We start from the raw sequence: 18858 nt of genomic DNA, 5'->3' as shown, positions 1-18858 counted from the left end.
GCAGGTAAATCCACAGGAGAGCGCTGGGTCAGTTAGCAGCTGAGGCGCTGGGAGCTGGAGGAGGAAGTGCGACGGCCAGATGGCAGAATCGGAGCCTGCCGATGTAAAGGAACAATCCGACTCTTTTTTCATTTGGTGTGAAGCTCCTGCAGAGTTTCCTGGGTTTGGCTGCTGCTGATGAACCTCCTCACCGAGCTCCTTTCACGGAGAGATCGATGCCAGCGGACAGAAGAGAACGTGACTCGATAAAAGATCAATGAAACATTGTCTTTTTGCCGATATGCCGATATCTTCCAGCTCCTTTGATGCCGATATATGCACTTTTTTTTCCAGCTGATTGCAGAGCACATCAAGTCTCTCCTGCAGTGGAATTAACATTTCATTATGCCTGCTCTTATTGTGAAGGCCCATCGGCAGATGCAGACATAAAATACAATGCTTTTTAAATATGCACACATTCCACCGGGAAGAATGAGAAAACGACTTCATCTTAGGTTATGTAAAACACGCCATATTTACTGTTACATAACATTTTCTTGCAAACAAAACAATCAGCTTCATCCTGCTGAAACGGGTTCACTGATATTTCATCTCTGAAGCTGATGTCAGTCTGACTTGAAGATTTTGGTTTTCTTATTAGGAACTGTAATTCAGAGCGTGCAAATTTTTTTTTTTTTTTTTTTTTTTTAACTTGCCTGTAATGAGAAATGCCCCAAATGGTATCAGTTTCCCCAGGTCTCAGAACAACAGAATAATAGATAGGCTCGATAGATTTATCGTCATCGTTTGAAATAGAAAACAATGAAAAGCCACCGAGGTCTCAGTTAAATCAGAATAAAATATCATTCACACACGACAGGATATAATAGCTACAAACAATACAGTGCACACAGCAGCAAAGCCCACATGAGTGCAATGCTGCGCAATCGTTTATGAATAAATAAATAAATAAAAACATGTAAGTGCAAAGTGCTGGTGCAGCAGTTATTGTTTTAATATCACAAGGCACCGATTCTCAGTTATACAATAATTGTAAAAAATCGCCTTGAGCTGCTTCAGGCGTCTGATCAGGTTTGTTGTTCTGAAGGATTTTGACGTTATCTTCTCCGCCGACTGGAAATCCCTCCACACCGCCGACGTTTATTGTTTATTGTTTATTGTTTATTGTTGATCCCCATTAGTCACTGCCTCAGTAGTGACTATTCTTCCTGGGGTCAAATAAGAAATGCAATACAATCAAAAGATTTACAAGCAAAACCTAATAATTTTTTTTTTTTTTAAATAATAAAAACATGTACGACGAGGGCAGGCCGGTGAAACTCGGCGGCGGCAAAGGTGACGACCTTTGTAAGCGACACGACGTCGCCATGGCAACACCCACACGCTTGTTTTGTGTCGCCGTCCTGCTGACGCCCGTGCCGCCGTCTGTCTGTGAACGCACCGTGAGGAGGATGAGTGGCGGGGTAACGTGACGATGCTGCAGCAGCTGGATTCACTCCAGATGTTTGATTCACTCAGTGGTGTTCAAACTGGGGCCTGCGGGTCCTCCAGGGGCCTCCGGGGGTCCCAGGGGTCCTCAGCAGAACCAGGAAAGGGTTAAATACTGAGAGGGGGATCTCTGACCCTGCTGAGGCTGGCACACCTCCTCCTCTCCTCCTCCTCCTCTCTCTCCTCCTCTCCTCCTCTTTCTCCTCCTCTTTCTCCTCCTCTCCTGTTCTGTCTACTCCTCCTGTCTTCCTCTCTCTCCTCCTCTCTCTCTCACCTCCTCCTCCTTTCTCTCCCCCTCTCTCCTCCTCTCCTCCTCTCTCCTCTCTCTCTCCTCCTCCTCTCTTTCCCCCTCTTTCCTCCTCCTCCTCTCCTCCTCTCTCTCCTGCAGTGTGTGTGCTGCTGGATGTGAGGCAGCAGGCAGATGAATATTTGATGCTCCTGCATGCGTCAGTGGGCGAGAGACCTCAGGCTCCCCTCTCTCTCTCTCTTTCTCCCTCCCTCTCTCTCTCTCCCTCTCCCTCCCTCTCTCTCTCTCTCTCCCTCTCTCTCTCTCGTCTCCTCCCTGAGTCTCTCTGTAGAGCTGAGTCAGCGTCAGCCCATTGATCTATAAAGAAGCCTCTCTCTCTCTTTTCCTCTCTCTCTCTCTCTCTCTCTCTCTCTCTCGTTCACTCTGCGTCTTTCCTTCACCCTCCCCTCCCCCGCTCTTCCATCCCTCTGCATCTCTATCCTCCTCCTCTTCCCCTCGGTGCATCCTCCTCCTCCTCCTCCTCCTCCTCTTCCTCCTCCTCCCTGCAGCCGTTCCTGCTGACGGGTTAGTCAGACTGACATGATGACGCTCTGCGGGCCGATCGTATTGATCAGAGCCGATCAGAGCTGATCACAGCCGATCACAGCTGATCAATAGAGTCACGGCTGCATCGAGGAGCCTGTTCCCACACGAGTGCAGTGAAAATGTTTTGTTGTTAGCAGCAGCTCGCATGAATATGATGAATATGTATTAATGCTGTGGTGTTATTTTTAGCATTAGCATTAGCATCAGCTGATTGGTTCACAGCAGAAGGGTTTTCACCGTGCGCACTGCTCACAGCTGTGTGTGTGTGTGTGTGTGTGTGTGTGTGTGTGTGTGTGTGTGTGTGTGTGTGCTGTCAGCTGGTAATGAGCTTGTTGTAAATAAAGTTTTTGAATAACGTTTACCTGCCAGGTGAGCGAAAACCAAACAGGAAAAAAAAATCCATCAGAATCAGGAGCCACAAGCTTCTTTTCCCAGTTCTTTCATTGATTTTCTCTGGAGAACCTCACGTGTGTGTGTGTGACGTCAGCTCAGCCGACACGGTGACATCACCGAGCGCCACAGCCGTCGCCTTGGCAACGGGCAACACCCGGAAATGCTCTGATGTGCTGAGAACCAGGAGGCCACGCCGGCTCCGCACGGCTCATGTCATCTCACCGTCCGACGTTTTAATCTCCCCAAACGCAGACGCTCTCTGGAGCTAATCTGATCTGAGGGAGCAGATTACACCGGATTTGTAATCTGAGTCTGAGCGTCCAGATTTGTAAAGTGACAGAGAACACCACGCAGAACCATGAGCTGCCGAGTCACCGTCTGTCTCCCAGCACCGCGACACAGTCTGCCACCTTCTGCCAGGTTCTGCCATCATACAGTTTACAGCCAACCTGCTCTTATTTCTTAATCTCTGCATCGGCCTGAATAAGCTCCTCCCCCTCCTCCTCCTCTTCCTCCTCCTTTCATCTTCATCTTCATTCAAGGCGTCTCGTTCTGCGTCTCGTTCTGCAGAGAACCGGAACCACGTGTCAGATCGGTGGAGCCTCTGTGCCTCTGAGGCTGCAGGCAGAAAACATTCACTCACAGCGGCGCCACCGTGTGGCTGAAAGTCTGCAGCTTCACCACATTTTCAGATTCAAAATAATCCAGTTAATCCCACAGGAGCCTGGAGAGTAGCTTCGTTTCCATACAGAAAACACTTTTTTTTTTTTTCCACCTGAACTTCCAGTTTTGTGCAGGAGATCTGAACCAGGAAGCAGCGCCCTCTAGTGGTCAGAGCCGCTCACTGCAGCTGTCAGTACGCTGTGCAGAGAGCCTCCTCCAGGGCCATTTGACTAATTAGCATAATGAGCTAATTAATCACCAAAAACTGGAAATGGCTGTAATTTTGCTTCTAGTTAACATGGAAATGTGATCTAAGAGACTAAATCATGTTTGTGATGTCCGGAAATCCATCTGTTACCACGGTGCAGTCACGTGACCTCTCCTCATTAGCATAATCTGCATAGATTACGTCAAAATTAGGTCAGAATCAGGAAATGGCTGTATATTTGCTTCTATTCAAGGCAGAAAAGTGAGCTGAGAGTCTGAGTTTATGGTTTGATGTCCAGAAATTCATCTCTTTCCAGAACTAAATCATGCAGCCTTTCCTCATTAGCATAATTTGCATAAATTATGTAATGAGGGCACACAGCACTCCCGTGTTGCTGGGTGTGTGAAGGTTCCGGTCAGATGCTCGTCTCTCAGCAGGATGTTTCCTCCAGCAGCTTCTCTGCTGCTTAATGGCTTTCAGAAGCTCATCAGCTGATCGCGTGTCAGCGCTGCGGAGGACTCAGCTGATGAATAAATCATCCGGATGGAATAAATAGCTTCTCCTCTGCCGTTCCTCTGAGGGAGCGATGGAAACCTGCGCTGATTTGATCACGTTAACGTCTCGTCCGCTCCGTTTCCTTTCCTTCATCACAGGATGTGAGCGGCATCACGGAGCGCCACAGATGCAAAAATAATATTTTCCTCCTTTATGATATCAGTGCAGCTAATGAATACAGGAATACAGGGAGATGTTCCACCTCCAGGAATATGCAGCTCCACCTGCAGGGGGCGCCGTAGAGGCTCAAAATGTGGATCATTTAGGAAGCAGATGATTGGTTCTCCTGTGGTTCTGCAGCCAGTCAGCAGCACAGAGCCTCAATGCCAGTGCTAATCTGCTCCAACTCACAGCATTTTACAGCCATGGATTATAATCTCAGTTTATAATCCTGTCTGCAGCAGAAATATGGACAGGAACAGTCCAGTTACTGATCAATATCTGGATCAAATGGTCTGATCAGTTTAGAGCCTTTAGCCCCACTGACCCACACAGATTCTGCTCTGTTTAGCTCAGTGCTGCCCCCGCTGGACACAACACTGACCTGCAGGCTGTTTAGCTCAGTGCTGCCCCCGCTGGACACAACACTGACCTGCAGGCTGTTTAGCTCAGTGCTGCCCCCGCTGGACACAACACTGACCTGCAGGCTGTTTAGCTCAGTGCTGCCCCCGCTGGACACAACACTGAACTGCAGGCTGTTTCTCTGTCAGCCAGTGAAGTGGCTCAGATTTTAATCCCTACAGGCTGTGACATCACCACGTTTCCTCAGAGTGTTAATAATTAATATTTTTATTTTATTGTTTTATGGGATTGTGAAATTTTCCAGCTGACCTGATGTTGGTACGACGGCGTATCGGGGCCATTGTAGGGGAAGCCGGGGGAGGGCCAGGGTGATATTCTAAGAAAAAAAAATCAGAATTTGTGAGATTAAAGTCACAAATCTACAAGAAAAACACTCAGATATTCTCTGAGATTAAAGTTGTAAATTTATGGGGGAAAAAAACTCACAAATTTATGAGAAGAAAAGCGATGAGGTTCCTTGACCAAGAAAAAAGTATAAGATTTTTTTCTCTTAAATTTGTGAGTTTTTTTCTCACTTTAATCTCAGAGAATATCCTTTTTTTTTGGTAAATCTGTGACTTTTCTCTCAGAATATTTAAGCCCCTCAGCCCCGTCATTGTTTCCCTCCCTCCCCACAGTGGCCCTGATATGCCGTCGTATATTTGTGTGTTTTATTTAATAAATTTGTGTAACAAACTTCTTGGGATTCCTGCGGCACGTTTGCCTTCATGTTTGTTTGCGTCTCTTTGCGTTTGCATGGCGCCAGGCGTTGGAAAAACTCGCCACTCATCAGTTACATGCTGTTTTTTTTGTTTTGTTTTTTGTTCTGTGTGTCTGTTTGATTTGAAGCTGCCATGTTGACTGACTGTTTTCATCCTTTTTATGTTTCAGTGTTTTGTTTTCTTTTTGTTTTCTTCTTCCAGTTCCTTTGGACTTATGATTTTGACGTGCATGCCTCCCGTTTCTCCATCATCTCCATGGTTACCAAGAGATGTGAGTGGTCTCTATAGCAACGGAGGGGTCACCGCCGGGTCAGCCGTCGACCTCCAAAATAAAGGCCGGAGTTAACCCGAGACAGCAAACTAACACCAGACTAAAAAACACATTAGTCATCATTAAAAACCATAAAATCATACAAACACTTTCGTCAGTCACCGTTTTGTCGTCCATATTTGCATTATTTTTAGAACTTTAATTAGTCAGTCAGCCAAGTGCTCGACCAACAGAAAATTAATGGATTATAGCTCTGATGATCCCATTATTTGATTTTTTATCATCTTTATATATTAAATATCATAAATGTAAAATAGAAAAAAGTCCTAAACTTACACTACTAAAATTGCACTATGCATCAAATAGGGAAACAAGTCCATCGCTAATAATAATGATTATAATAGTAATGATAAACTCTATATAGCAATTTTCAAAGAGAGTTATAGAGAGCTTACAGATGCAATATAGGTCAAAGACAAATCCATAAAACACAATGATAACGGAAATACAACAGTAATAAAATAAAAGTGTAAAAAATGTTATTTATCAGCAGCCAGAGAGCAGAGGCTGTGCAGGCGTGATGAAGACGATGATGATGATGAGACAGCAGAGCCTTCAGAGTCAAATCTTAAATCGATCGTAACGCCATCAGGAAGTGGAGATGGGATCAGCGTCTTAACAAAATAAAAGCGCGTGGCGTCCTGATCTGATGTAACAGGATGACAGGATGAGCTGCTGCTTTATTCCACATCGGTGACTAATCCATTAATCTCTCCAAATCTGACTAATCCTGTTGGTCCACAGATAACACACTGCCAGTGTGTTGTGTGAAAATAAACAGCGCACACACACACACACACACACACACACATAGAACTGTAAAAAGCACTGCTCTTCACCACAAATCGGTAACGTAACCACATCTTCATATTCCACCGGTGCTCCTGTAGGCGTCCCGGACGGAGGCTGTCGGACCCGGCGTGACCCGTGACCCCACCCCACCCCAGCCCCCCCACACCCCCTCCATGATTTGGTTATTTTGCTTGGTTTGGTTATAATTTACTCTGTTTACATCCAAAAGCATCAGTCCCTCAAAACAATCAGGCATCAAACTGATTTCAATCCATTTCTCTCCGTTATGATGATCTACACCCAGTGTCACTTTATCAGCTCCACCTGCTCAGTCTAATCTAATCTAATCTAATCTAATCCAGTCCAGCTGTTGTGCCATAAAGTTTCCTCTCCTGCTGCCTATAATGCTCAGCTTGTCTTGTTGTCATGGTAACAGAGGTGTTCATTCACTTCTATGTTTGGCATTGAGCTCATAGTTAGTGCTGCACTTTACTGACAGCTGTTTCCACTATTCTGTCCCCCCTCACTGTGTATAAATAGGGAAGGACAAAAAATGAGAAACCCCTCTCAGTATAATGCAGTCCAGTAGCAGACCTCTGCAAACTACAACCTCAGTAATAAACACAGAATTAAAGTGACACGTTCTGCACAATGTCAACACAAACTGAACATTATACACTTTGTTAAAAGGTAGAGTTCATGGCAGAGCTGCTGTTAGACTGGACAGGAGGAGCTGAGGAAGTGACTCTGAGTGCAGATGCATCAATATGTTCTGTTAGTGCATCTTTTAAAGGGCTAATACACCTATTTTGAAAAATGTGATAATATTATTTCTCTCTAAATCAGCATACAGCATTTAAATACTAAATTCACATTTTGTATCTGGGTTGGTGGAGCATCAGTTAGCATCATTTAAATGCTAACCGTTAGCCTCCTTCCCCCCAGTTAATATTCTTAAAAGGACAAAACGCTGAGCTTAGCTAGCTCAGTGGGGTTGACGCTGCTCTGATATTCACTGGAGGAAAAGGCCTCAGAAGCTATGTGGTTATTTATCGCTGATTTATTAGCATTTTTGAGATATCAGGATAAAAATAAATAAATAAATAAATAAAGATTGTCTATGGGAGAACTTACCAGATTTTTTTTTTAATGCCTTGACATTTGGAAATTTATATATGATTTTTTTTTTTCTGTTTTGCATAATGTGAAGTGAAGACAGAGACGTTTTAGCTGCTAAACAGATTTTTATTTATTTATTTATTTATTTTTATTTTGCTGCTGTGATTAGTTTTCAGTCGCCGTCCATGTGACTCTACCTGCCGGTCACCTGCACGACAGATTGCTGCCTGAGAGGCTGAGCAGCTTCCCTGTGAACAGTGTAAATCATACCAAGTGTTGTAATCCTGTTGCACCAACATGACGTGTTGCAGATAACGATCCTGTAAGAGTGAGATGTTTTTCTGCAGGCTCGGGTGTTGCATCATGCTGACTGACTGGTGTGTGTGTGTGTGTGTGTGTGTGTGTTCAGCCCAGGACAGTGGCCGGCTTCAGAGGGACGGTCCGCTACGCCTCCGTCAACGCCCACAAGAACAAGGTGAGCAGCGAACCGAGGCAGCGCTGCGTTACTGTCCTCTGCCACCAGGGGGCTTCACAGGCTGTTCGGCCGAATGTACGGTGGCCCTGAGAGCTCAAACACCTGCAATGCAACAAAACACACGTAGACAGATAAAACACAAGCAAATTAAGAGAACAGCTTCATCAGTGTGACAGCACAGCATTTAGGAAACACACTGCAGAATAAACAGCGTTTCCAGAGGACGTGTCCGTCACTTATAACTGTCCTCTGGAAACACTGACGCTGTTCTCTGGAGCTGCAGTGTGTTTTCTAAATGCTGTGCTGTCAAATAAAGATGTTTTCTGTAGTTGTGGTGTGTTGAGCTCCGTACGTACACACCTCAGGCTCTCTCTCTGTAATCTGAACGTAAACCAGCAGCTCAGCAGCAGAAGCTGAATGAGGCTTTTCCAGTTTCCTACAGCAACAGAAGCACTTTTATGTTATTGTGACGTCTTCAGACCAAACACAAAGTGTGTTTTCACGTCACAGATTCATGTGAATGTGGCCACAAATGTTTTGCTCAAGTTGAAAATTTTCAACTCAAGCAAACACGCGAATGATGTGATTTTCATGTTTGTGTCATTCCTGCCGCCCAGCATGAATTTGCACCTGTTCACGTGTTTGAAGTGACTTTGTGTGTAACTGCACCGCTTTGAACATGGCATGTGAACACGACATGTGAACACAACATGTGAACACGGCATGTGAACACGGCATGTGAACACAACATGTGAACACGACATGTGAACACGACATGTGAACACGGCATGTGAACACAACATGTGAACACGGCATGTGAACACGACATGTGAACATGACATGTGAACATGACATGTGAACACGGCATGTGAACACGGCATGTGAACACGACATGTGAACACGGCATGTGAACACGACATGTGAACACGGCATGTGAACACGACATGTGAACACGGCATGTGAACACGACATGTGAACATGACATGTGAACATGACATGTGAACACGGCATGTGAACACAACATGTGAACACGACATGTGAACACGACATGTGAACATGACATGTGAACATGACATGTGAACACGGCATGTGAACACGGCATGTGAACACGGCATCAGGCTCAGTAAAGCTGAGTCAGCAGAGTGTCGGGCCTGCAGAAACACGCTGTTCACCTCCGGCACGTTCTACAGAATTAATCATAATATAATTAATAATATCTTAATAATGTGTTTCTGTTTTGTTCTTCCAGGAAATGGGTCGTCATGACGACCTGTGGTCGTTGTTTTACATGTTGGTGGAGTTCGCTGTTGGACAGTTGCCATGGCGAAAGATCAAAGACAAGGTACCATCTCCCAGTCACACCCACCACACCCACACCCACACCTCCACCACCCACCACCACCACCACCGCTGCTGCTGCTTTAACAGGAGTAATGATGATAACATTAAGAATAATAGTATAACATAAAGTATAATAATGATAATGACAATAATGATAATAATAATAGTAACAACAACAATAATAATAATTTAATAATAATAAGTCAGTGGTTTAGTGTCTCTCATGTTTTCTCCATATTCATCTTTACATTTGCAGAGATATGAACGTGTATTAGGGCCTTTGTTTTGTTGTTTGTTATTGTATCCAGGTGGAAGAGAAACTTCTGTGAAAAATATCAACATTGTTGAGATTGAGTCAGAAATTTGCAAGAAAAAAAAGAAGAAGAAGAAGAAGAAGAAGAAGAAGGGTTTTGCCCGATAAAGGCTGTGATGCTGAAACGTCTGTGGCCAATGAGATTTCACAGATCAGTCTGCAGATAATTTATTTGTTTTTCATCCTGAAAATTCCCAACGACGGCCTCGCAGGTCTGAGCTGACCTGATCACACAGCAGAACAAAGTAAATAAAAGCTAACTCTGAGTTTGAATGCAGCACCTCAGTTATTACAGTCCAGGTGAACAGCTGGACCACAGCTAACCCTAACCCTAACCTAACCTAACCCCAACCCGAAACCACGGACAGCTCCACCCATCGACCTTACCTGTGCTCAGCAGCTAACTGATGTGTGTGTGTGTGTGTGTGTGTGTGTGTCGTGCAGGAGCAGGTGGGTCAGATCAAGGAGCGATACGACCACCGGATGCTGCTCAAACACATGCCTTCAGAGTTTCACGTCTTCCTGGACCACGTGCTGGCCCTGGACTACTACACCAAACCAGACTACCAGGTACGGCACGCCACCGCCGCCACACTGAGTACGCTAACCCACAGGAACGTGAACCTGAAGACGGTGTCCAACATCTGGTCTCAGGCTGGGGAAGTCAGGGACACGACACTCATTCTCACAAGAGCATTTAGTTTGTACATCTGAATATCTGAGCTCATACAGATCACTGATTCTTGGGAATTTGGATAAATCATGTCCCACTAAGAAAAATGCTATTTCTCTTGGAAATTTACAACATTTTAATGAATAAAAAGAATCAAAGGCATAATCAGGGGGTCCTTTGCACATTTGTAAGGTTCTTTTATAGGTTTATTTTTAATTTGTATTAATTTAATGATTATATGTTGGCCCATGGCCTACAAAACCAGTTGTCCTCAGGTAGGAGATAATCATTTCAACTTGATTAAAACAACAAAAAGTAATAATTTCATTGAATAATATCTGAAAGAGTACATCATAACATGTATTAAAAACTACAAACAATGAGCTTTGAACAATATTTACTATTATTTTGTGGTTGCTCAAAATGTGTCCCAGATATTCGTCACCACCGTCAGATATTTATTTAAAAAATAATAATAAAAAAACTACAAGGTCAGTTACATTCCTGAGGAGCCCTTTTCAAACCTTCAGCTCTACTGCATGCTTCAAGACCGCTCAGGCTCCTGGAAGTTTGCTATTTTCTCTTAAATCTCTTCATATTTTTGGACACTGCTACTGTCACAACCATAACATGTCAACACCGTCACTTCTGTATAAAAAATATTAAATTAGATTATGGAATAAATGTATACTTTTTAAGAAGAGGTCTGATGCAGGTAGCAACAGGGTGAAAACAAGCTGGCTAATGTGAACAACTCCTGCTTATCATGTGAAAGAGCAGGTTTTTGTCTCCACCGTCAGACGTCACCACCGTCAGGTTTTCTGTGTGACGGTGATGACTGAAGTCTGAAAAATGCTTATAACAGAGCTCAGGATTCTTATTTTTTGTACCAAATAGTTAAATAAAGTTGTTAAGCAAGAAGCCATTGACTTGAGTGGTATAAATTTTGGAAATGTATGTTTTAATGAGGTGACTGTCACCACCGTCAGATTAGTGTCACCACCGTCAGAGGCAGTTATATTGGTTTTAAATGAATATGCTTACAATGGGTTTCTTTGGTGCTGTTGAAGTATTAGTCTCTTTTGATACAAAAATATGTTTTTCAAATTAAAAAAAAACATTACGGTGACGGTGTTGACAAAAACAAAGTAGCCTAATAACTGGAAAACCGCCTATTTTATGAAAAAAATGCAAAATGAGGAGGTTGCACCAGTACATTGCTGAACAGCCAAGACCTTGGCCTATAATGATATACATTCAGATTTTGTAATTTAACTCACTTTTTTTTTTTTTCCAAAATTAAAACATGTTTTATCCAAATTCCCAAGAATCAGTGAGATACAATATATAGAATATATAGAGAGAGCATATTTTTGTAAAATAACAGGGAGGGAGGCTGGGCCGGTTGCAGTTGCTCAAATTCTCAAGAGAAGAATAAGAAATATAAGAAATATAAAAATATGTGCCTTAGAATTTGAAAAAAATAATGTGCATTATGTCCACATGTGTGCATTAATCTGACAACAATATTACAACAATAACTACAGAAATGAGACATGGAGCATTTGTTAAAAAAATAAATAAATAAAAGTATACCTACTGTATATACAGAATATAAACACAGGGATATTGCACTGCTGAATTGTTGTCATGTCCTATAGATTATTACACAAATATAATACATAATCTGCTGTGTTCTGCTGTGTTTGCTGGCAGCTGCTCATGTCGGTGTTCGAGAACAGCATGAAGGAGCGAATCATCACGGAGAACGAGCCCTTCGACTGGGAGAAGGGAGGAAGTGATGTCACGCTGTCGACCAGTGCCTCCACCCAACCGCAGCACAACACCCGGCCCACCGCCGCCATGGTGGGGTAAGAAACACCGACCTGATCACGTTTATACGTCACTCCACGTCAGGCGTCACTCCGCCTAAACAGTCTTGGAGCTGCATCAGTTGGCTTTGACTGGAAAGCTGAGACTCTTGTGGATTCAATGAGCCACATTTGATTCCTGTGTGATGATGTTGGCCCCCATAGCAGCCATTTCACTGCAGGCAGAGACTTTTGTCCAACTGGACGTGGCTGGAGAAAATGACCTCTAGTGACCTCTAGGAGAATCACAGCCTCATCAAACTTTACAGACACAAACTAGAGAGCGAGGCCGTTCAGAGGAGCTCTGCTTCTCCGGGCAGGCTGACAATAAGGGCCAGTTTCTGACACATTAACACAACACAACGCTCAACATCCACATGCCAAAAAATGCAAAATTCTTGCAGAAAACTGTAAGTATGAAAAGTTTTTGACACCAAATCAAAGCCTGAATTTTTCTGTGGTGTTCCTCGGGGTCTTGGTGTCCTGATGTGGGATTTTGGAGGGATTTTTGACCATTTTTATTAATTCTCCAATGGTCAAAATTTTCACATTTTGCACCAAATCTGTGCAACAAATGGTATGAAGCCCAAAAATTGCTGATACAACTGATGACACATAACTGATCATGGGAACGGCTTCATATACGTCCATCATAATGCTCTAAGCCTTATAAATACATTTAAAAAACACAGTGTTTATTCCAGATTTCTGACTAGAATAACTCGGCACTCAGAGCTGAGCTGCATCTCACATTAATCTTCAGATTCCCAGCTTTCAGACGATATTCACCTCTTCTATTTGGCTTCTACTGCCCCCCACCCCACCTCCCATAAAAATGGGTCTGAGAGAGGTCCAGAATGGTGCGGGGTTAATGGACAGTAAGGCCCTTTTTCACCGACACAGAGTCATGGAGCCCGGCTCAGGGTTACATCATGCTGTGTGCTGGAATACTGGAGCCGCTTTGCTGCTTTGTCATTTGGCTTTTTTTAGCTGCACAACGAGGCTTTTTCTCCTCCAGAGCCTCGTAACGCCTGAGTCACTCGCACTGATCATGATACATGACGCTCTGATGGTGCCGTGGGGCAGTGAAACCTCACGTATCGCCCCGTCTAACGTCTTTAAAAGTTTCTGTTCTTTGAGCGCGGTGTGTGTTGGGTAAATCTGGCTCTGGGTGTCAGCGGAGTTGTGTGTTGTGCCGGCAGAGCCATCGTGACGCCGGTGCCTGGCGACCTCCAGAGGGAAAACACCGACGACGTTCTGCAGGACGAGCACCTCAGCGACCAGGAGAACGCCCCGCCGGCCCCGCCCACCCGGCCCCCCGGTGAGCAGGGCCCCCAGCACCCCGGAGAGCCCGGCGAGGCCTGGGAGGACACCGACTTCAACCGCAACAGACTCAGGATCAGCCTGAGCAAGGTCTGCAGCAGCACACACACACACACAGAGGAGAAAATAGATAGATAGATAGATAGATAGATAGATATGCTTTATTCCAGACTCAAGGTCCATACAAAAAAATCAAATCAAATCAAATCAAAAGACACACGGTGCAAAAAGGACTAAACGACACAGAATAAAAAAAAAAAAAAAAAAATAGTCTAATGACTCATTTTTAAAAGACATTTATACTAGTGCCCCAAAAATACAAAATACAAAATGCAAAATAGTCTAGATGGAAAAGGGGGTCCACGCGCATAGGGTGGGTTTTTTATCGGGACCTGTTTTTTCTGAATCCTTGAAGGGTGCATTTTAAGATTCTACCAGGTACCAAGCTGAAATAATATCCTATGGGGTTCATTTTGAACCCTTTCTTACAAAACCCTGATACAAATTCCGAAAATGGAAAAAACAGAAAATAGCATATCTTTTGAACTATACCTGCTACAGGGACAAATGAACACATTTTTCCATACAGTTCGGACACATGGAATCCATTAAAATGGTTATTATAAAGATTCAAGCACATTTTGACTCCATTTCAGGACAAAAACTACAAAAAACTAGGCGCAAATTGTCAGATCACATCTATATTTCCCTGTTTACAAAATATTTTGGGTGGATTTTTCCTGCCAGTTATTTTTTCTCAAAAAAAAAAAAAAAAGTGTCTGGATGTTTTTCCTGTTATTGCTGTGGGACCTGGCAGACAGCTGGTAACATGAGTTAGAGTCAGGCCACTGGTGTGTTTTATTATACAATTTGACTTGAGGGTGGAGCTAGAGATTAAAGATTGAAGTGGTAAATTTACAAGAAAAAAAACTCACAAATTTATGAGAAAAAAAACTGAAAATTCTGAGATTATAAAGTCACAAATTTATAAGAAAAACTCCCTTACTTACTTTTCTGTGGTCAAGAGGAACCACATGGCTTCACTTTGCTGAATCTGGTTCTTGGGTCCTTCACATAGAAAAAGTAAAACTATTTCTCCGATTTTTTTTTCCTCATGAATTTGTGAATTTGTAATCTCAGAATTTTATTTTTTTTCCCCATAAATTCACCACTTTAATCTCAGAGAATATCCAAGTTTTTTTTCTCATAAATTTATTTATGAGACTTCAATCTTGGAAATTCTGAGGTTTTCTTAGTTATAATGTGGATTATAGGAGGTTTAAATGGAGGTTGGAAAATTATTGAGAATTGATTGCGATGAAATTTTTTTTTGAACGGTCATAACACACTAATGTGCTTATCTCAGCTTTTAATACTATGATGTTATTCACAATTTATTCTGGTGTATGCAAATGTATGTAAATTTATGCTGCATATTAATGTTATGACCTCAGTGAGCAGATACAAGGATACAAGGATACAAGGAAGTTTATTTGTCATTATACAACAGGTTGTATAGTGAAATTAAAATGTGGTTCCCTCTTGATTGATTAATTGATTGATTGTGTAGAAAACAGAATTATTAAGCCTGGAGGAGATGTGGTTGTGTTAGTCAGTTTTTGGATTTTATTTTGAAGCATCTCCTCCATAGTGAAAGCCCATGGAAAACAAAGAAGAACTAATGAAAATAAAAACATGTATCACTGATAAATATCTGTACATATGCAGTATCTGCCTGGGCAGTAACCATGGAAACGCCTCCTCTAATCACGAGTGTTCCCCTCTCTCCGTCTCTTCCCGCCTCAGGGGGCTCAGGAGGAGGAGGCGGGGCGGGCGGCGTGCCCCGTGTCTCCGGGCCGAAGCGGCGCCCCGGAGTCGCCCGGCGGTCAGGTCCGCTCGCTGCGCTACAGACGGGTCAACAGCCCCGAGTCGGACCGGCTGTCCGCCGCCGAGGGCCGGGCCGACGGCTACGGCCAGAGGTGACGCACACACAGAACCACGCAGAACCACAGAGAACCATGCAGAACCACAGAGAACCACAGAGAACCATGCAGAACCACAGAGAACCACGCAGAACCACAGAGAACCACAGAATCACATAGAGCCACAGAGAACCATGCAGAACCACAGAAAACCACAGAGAACCATGCAGAACCACAGAATCACATAGAACCACAGAGAACCATGCAGAACCATGCAGAACCACAGAGAACCACAGAATCACATAGAACCACAGAGAACACCAGGGCTGTGTCCGAAATCACTCCCTCACTCCCTCCTCCCTACTCACTCTATAGGGAATTCAATGTAGTGACTATATAGTGACTCAATAGCGGACCGTTTCGGACACGACTTCACTCGTTGTTCGGCACCGTTCCGCAATGCATGATGGGATATATTGCCTGGTTAGTGACCATCGGATGTCATTTTGCAGTGGATTGTGGGATACATCTAGTGGACTATATAGTGAACATAAATAATCACTAGACATTCGGACACCCCTACAAAATGGCGTAATCACTATATAGTGCACTATATAGTGGTTAGGGAGTGATTTCGGACACAGCCCAGGAAGCAGCCATCACCATCGGAGTCTTGATGTCACATGACACATAATAATCACTCATTATAAAAGTGTGTGTGTGTGTGTGTGTGTGTCAGGTCCAGGATGGACATCCTCGGCTCTCCGTCCCGTCACGTCTACTCGTCCCAACCCGCTCAGATGCTGTCGGTCGACGCCGGTTGCCGCGGCGACCGCCAGGCGAGCGGCCGCCAGGAGGCGTCGGTGGCGTCCGTGGACCAGGAGGCGCACAGCAACGCCTTCATCCGCTCCGTCCCATTGGCCGAGGAGGAGGACTTCGACAGCAAGGAGTGGGTGATCATCGACAAGGAGGCGGAGCTTCGGGACTTCCAGCCAACCACGTCAGGAACCACCGACGAGGAGCCTGAGGAGCTCCGCCCCCTGGAGGAGCAGGAGGAGAGGCGGCGGCTCAGGGCAGGAGGTATCCATCCATCTGTCTGTCTGTCACTCTGCCTGTCTGTCTGCCTGTCTGTCTGTCTCTATCTGTCTGTCTGTCCACCTGTCTGTCTGTCTGTCTGTCTGCCTGTTTCTCTCTCTCTCTTTTTGTCTGCCTGTCTGTCTGTCTATCTGTCTGTCTCTATCTGTCTGTCTGTCTGTCTGTCTGTCTGTCTGTCTGCCTGTTTCTCTCTCTCTCTTTTTGTCTGCCTGTCTGTCTGCCTGTCTGTCTGTCTCTCTCTCTGTCTGCCTGTTTGTCTCTCTCTCTTTTTGTCTGCCTGTCTGTCTGTCTATCTGTCTGTCTCTATCTGTCTGTCTGTCCACCTGTCTGTCTGTCTGTCTGTCTCCCTGTCTGTTTGCCTGTCTGTCCGCCTGTCTCTCTGTCTGTCCGCCTGTCTGTCTGTCTGTCTGTCTGCCTGTCTGTCCTCTCGCCCACACAGTGATGCTGGTTCCTCTGTGCAGAACGTCTTTAAACCCTGGAGGTGGAAGATGGTTTGCTGACAGCCTTTATTTCCACAAGATTCATATTTATTGTTTGTTTATTTTTTATCAATTCTGGAAGGCCAGATAACACACACACACACACACACACACACACACACACACACACACACACACAGTAAAAACACACACTGCTGCAGAATCAGATTAATTTTGTTTGACGATGCGGTTATTGTCGTATCGATCAGAGCTACTCCTGTAAAACATTTTCATCAGATTCCCTCTGTGTGACTGCATGGCTTCTCCGCCCCGGAAAAGAACCAAAATCTGGAGGAAAAAAACTCCTAACACTGGGAATGTTTTGGAATTTCAATTAATTAATCAATCAATCCAATTAGACATATTTATATAGCACTTTTCATACAAATATGTGTAACACAAAGTGCTTCACACAATAAAATAATACAACTTTACCCCCTCAAAAAATAAAATAAAAAACAGTAAATAGATAAATCTCAAAACAGCAAAATGTAAATCATTATAAAAGGGAAAGGTATGAAAATGAAAAGGACAAAGAAAGAAACAAATAAAGAAAAAAAAAACATGGAAAGTCCACAAGATAAAAAAGTAAATGAATGTGTAAGAGTGCAAGATTAAAAAACTAAAATACTAAAAGAAAAGGACAAAACAAAAGGTAAACAATGCAGAAAACACAGACAGCTTAAAATACATAAAGAATACATAAATAAATAAAACTCATTTAAACGCCAGGCTCTTGGGTTTGTTTTTTTAAAAAATCAACAGTCTAATTTTTAAAGATAGTGAATATTGGCGGCTTCAGTCCAGAGTTACCAGCGTAGGAAACCTCAGACACGGCGATCAGGTGCACCCTGGGTAACATGCTGTCGCTCCGCAGGCGGCGAGCTGGTGGTCCGGCCCAAGACGCACACGAGGGACAGCAGCCGCGGCATGCTGACGCTGACGGAGGAGGAGGCGTCCCGGAGGAGCGGCGGCAGCCCCGCCCAGTCGCCCTGCCACTCACTGCCGTCCGGACGCCCCCGCCGGAGGGAGTCGGAGCCCATCGGACCTCAAAGACCGGTAAGAGACCCGGCCAGCCAATCAGAGGAGAGCCCCGGTCTCTCCTTGCATGTTGACGGACAGCCGAGCGTGGCGCCGGCCGCCGTACGGCCTCGCCGCCTCGCCGCCTCCACAAAACCACTAAACCATCTGCTGGTCTGGTCGCAGTCGCCTCGCCAGCCCGTGCGTTTCCACGGAGCGGCGGCCGCGCTCGGCTGTCCAGCAACATGCACTGTGATGATGTCATAATAATGTGACACAGGTAGGACTTCACCTGCTGAATCAGCTGTCACAGGCAGTCATGTTGCTTCATTAACCGGAACAGAGTCAGTCACGTGTTTTTTAAGCTTTTTAAGATTCTCTGCTTCTGACCGTCAGTCGTCATGGTACGTTTTGACCCGATCCGGCAAAGGACGGCACTTCCTGTTCACCGTCTACTCATCCTCTGTATGAGCAGCAGAGCAGTGCATGATGGTCACAGTGCATCACCATCCCCCAGCCTCCCCCAGTCTCTGTTTGTCAGGAAACAGAGTCTGGGCTGTTGGCTTCAAACCGGACCGGGGCGGCAGGTGATTGGGTCAACCATCTGTCCGCCGTTAGCAAATTCATCCAATCAGACTAACGGACCATGACAAAGAATGACAGCATGAAGCCAAACAAACAG

At 44.5% G+C, this 18858-nt stretch overlaps 1 protein-coding gene across 1 annotated transcript in view; it reads left to right on the top strand.

Moving 5' to 3' along the window:
• ttbk1a (tau tubulin kinase 1a) overlaps positions 1–18858 on the top strand; it is a 57898-nt gene that overhangs the window by 15784 nt on the left and 23256 nt on the right. The window contains 8 exon segments of the mRNA XM_030069962.1: positions 8074–8139; positions 9389–9481; positions 10238–10363; positions 12183–12337; positions 13540–13750; positions 15467–15639; positions 16322–16662; positions 18034–18215. Coding sequence (XP_029925822.1) covers positions 8074–8139; positions 9389–9481; positions 10238–10363; positions 12183–12337; positions 13540–13750; positions 15467–15639; positions 16322–16662; positions 18034–18215 — 1347 coding nt within the window.

This window comes from Myripristis murdjan, chromosome 1 (genome assembly GCF_902150065.1).
Source record: "Myripristis murdjan chromosome 1, fMyrMur1.1, whole genome shotgun sequence".
Taxonomy (NCBI): domain Eukaryota; kingdom Metazoa; phylum Chordata; class Actinopteri; order Holocentriformes; family Holocentridae; genus Myripristis; species Myripristis murdjan.
Note: the sequence above shows the minus strand (reverse complement) of the source record. Positions and strands in the feature narration are given on the sequence as shown.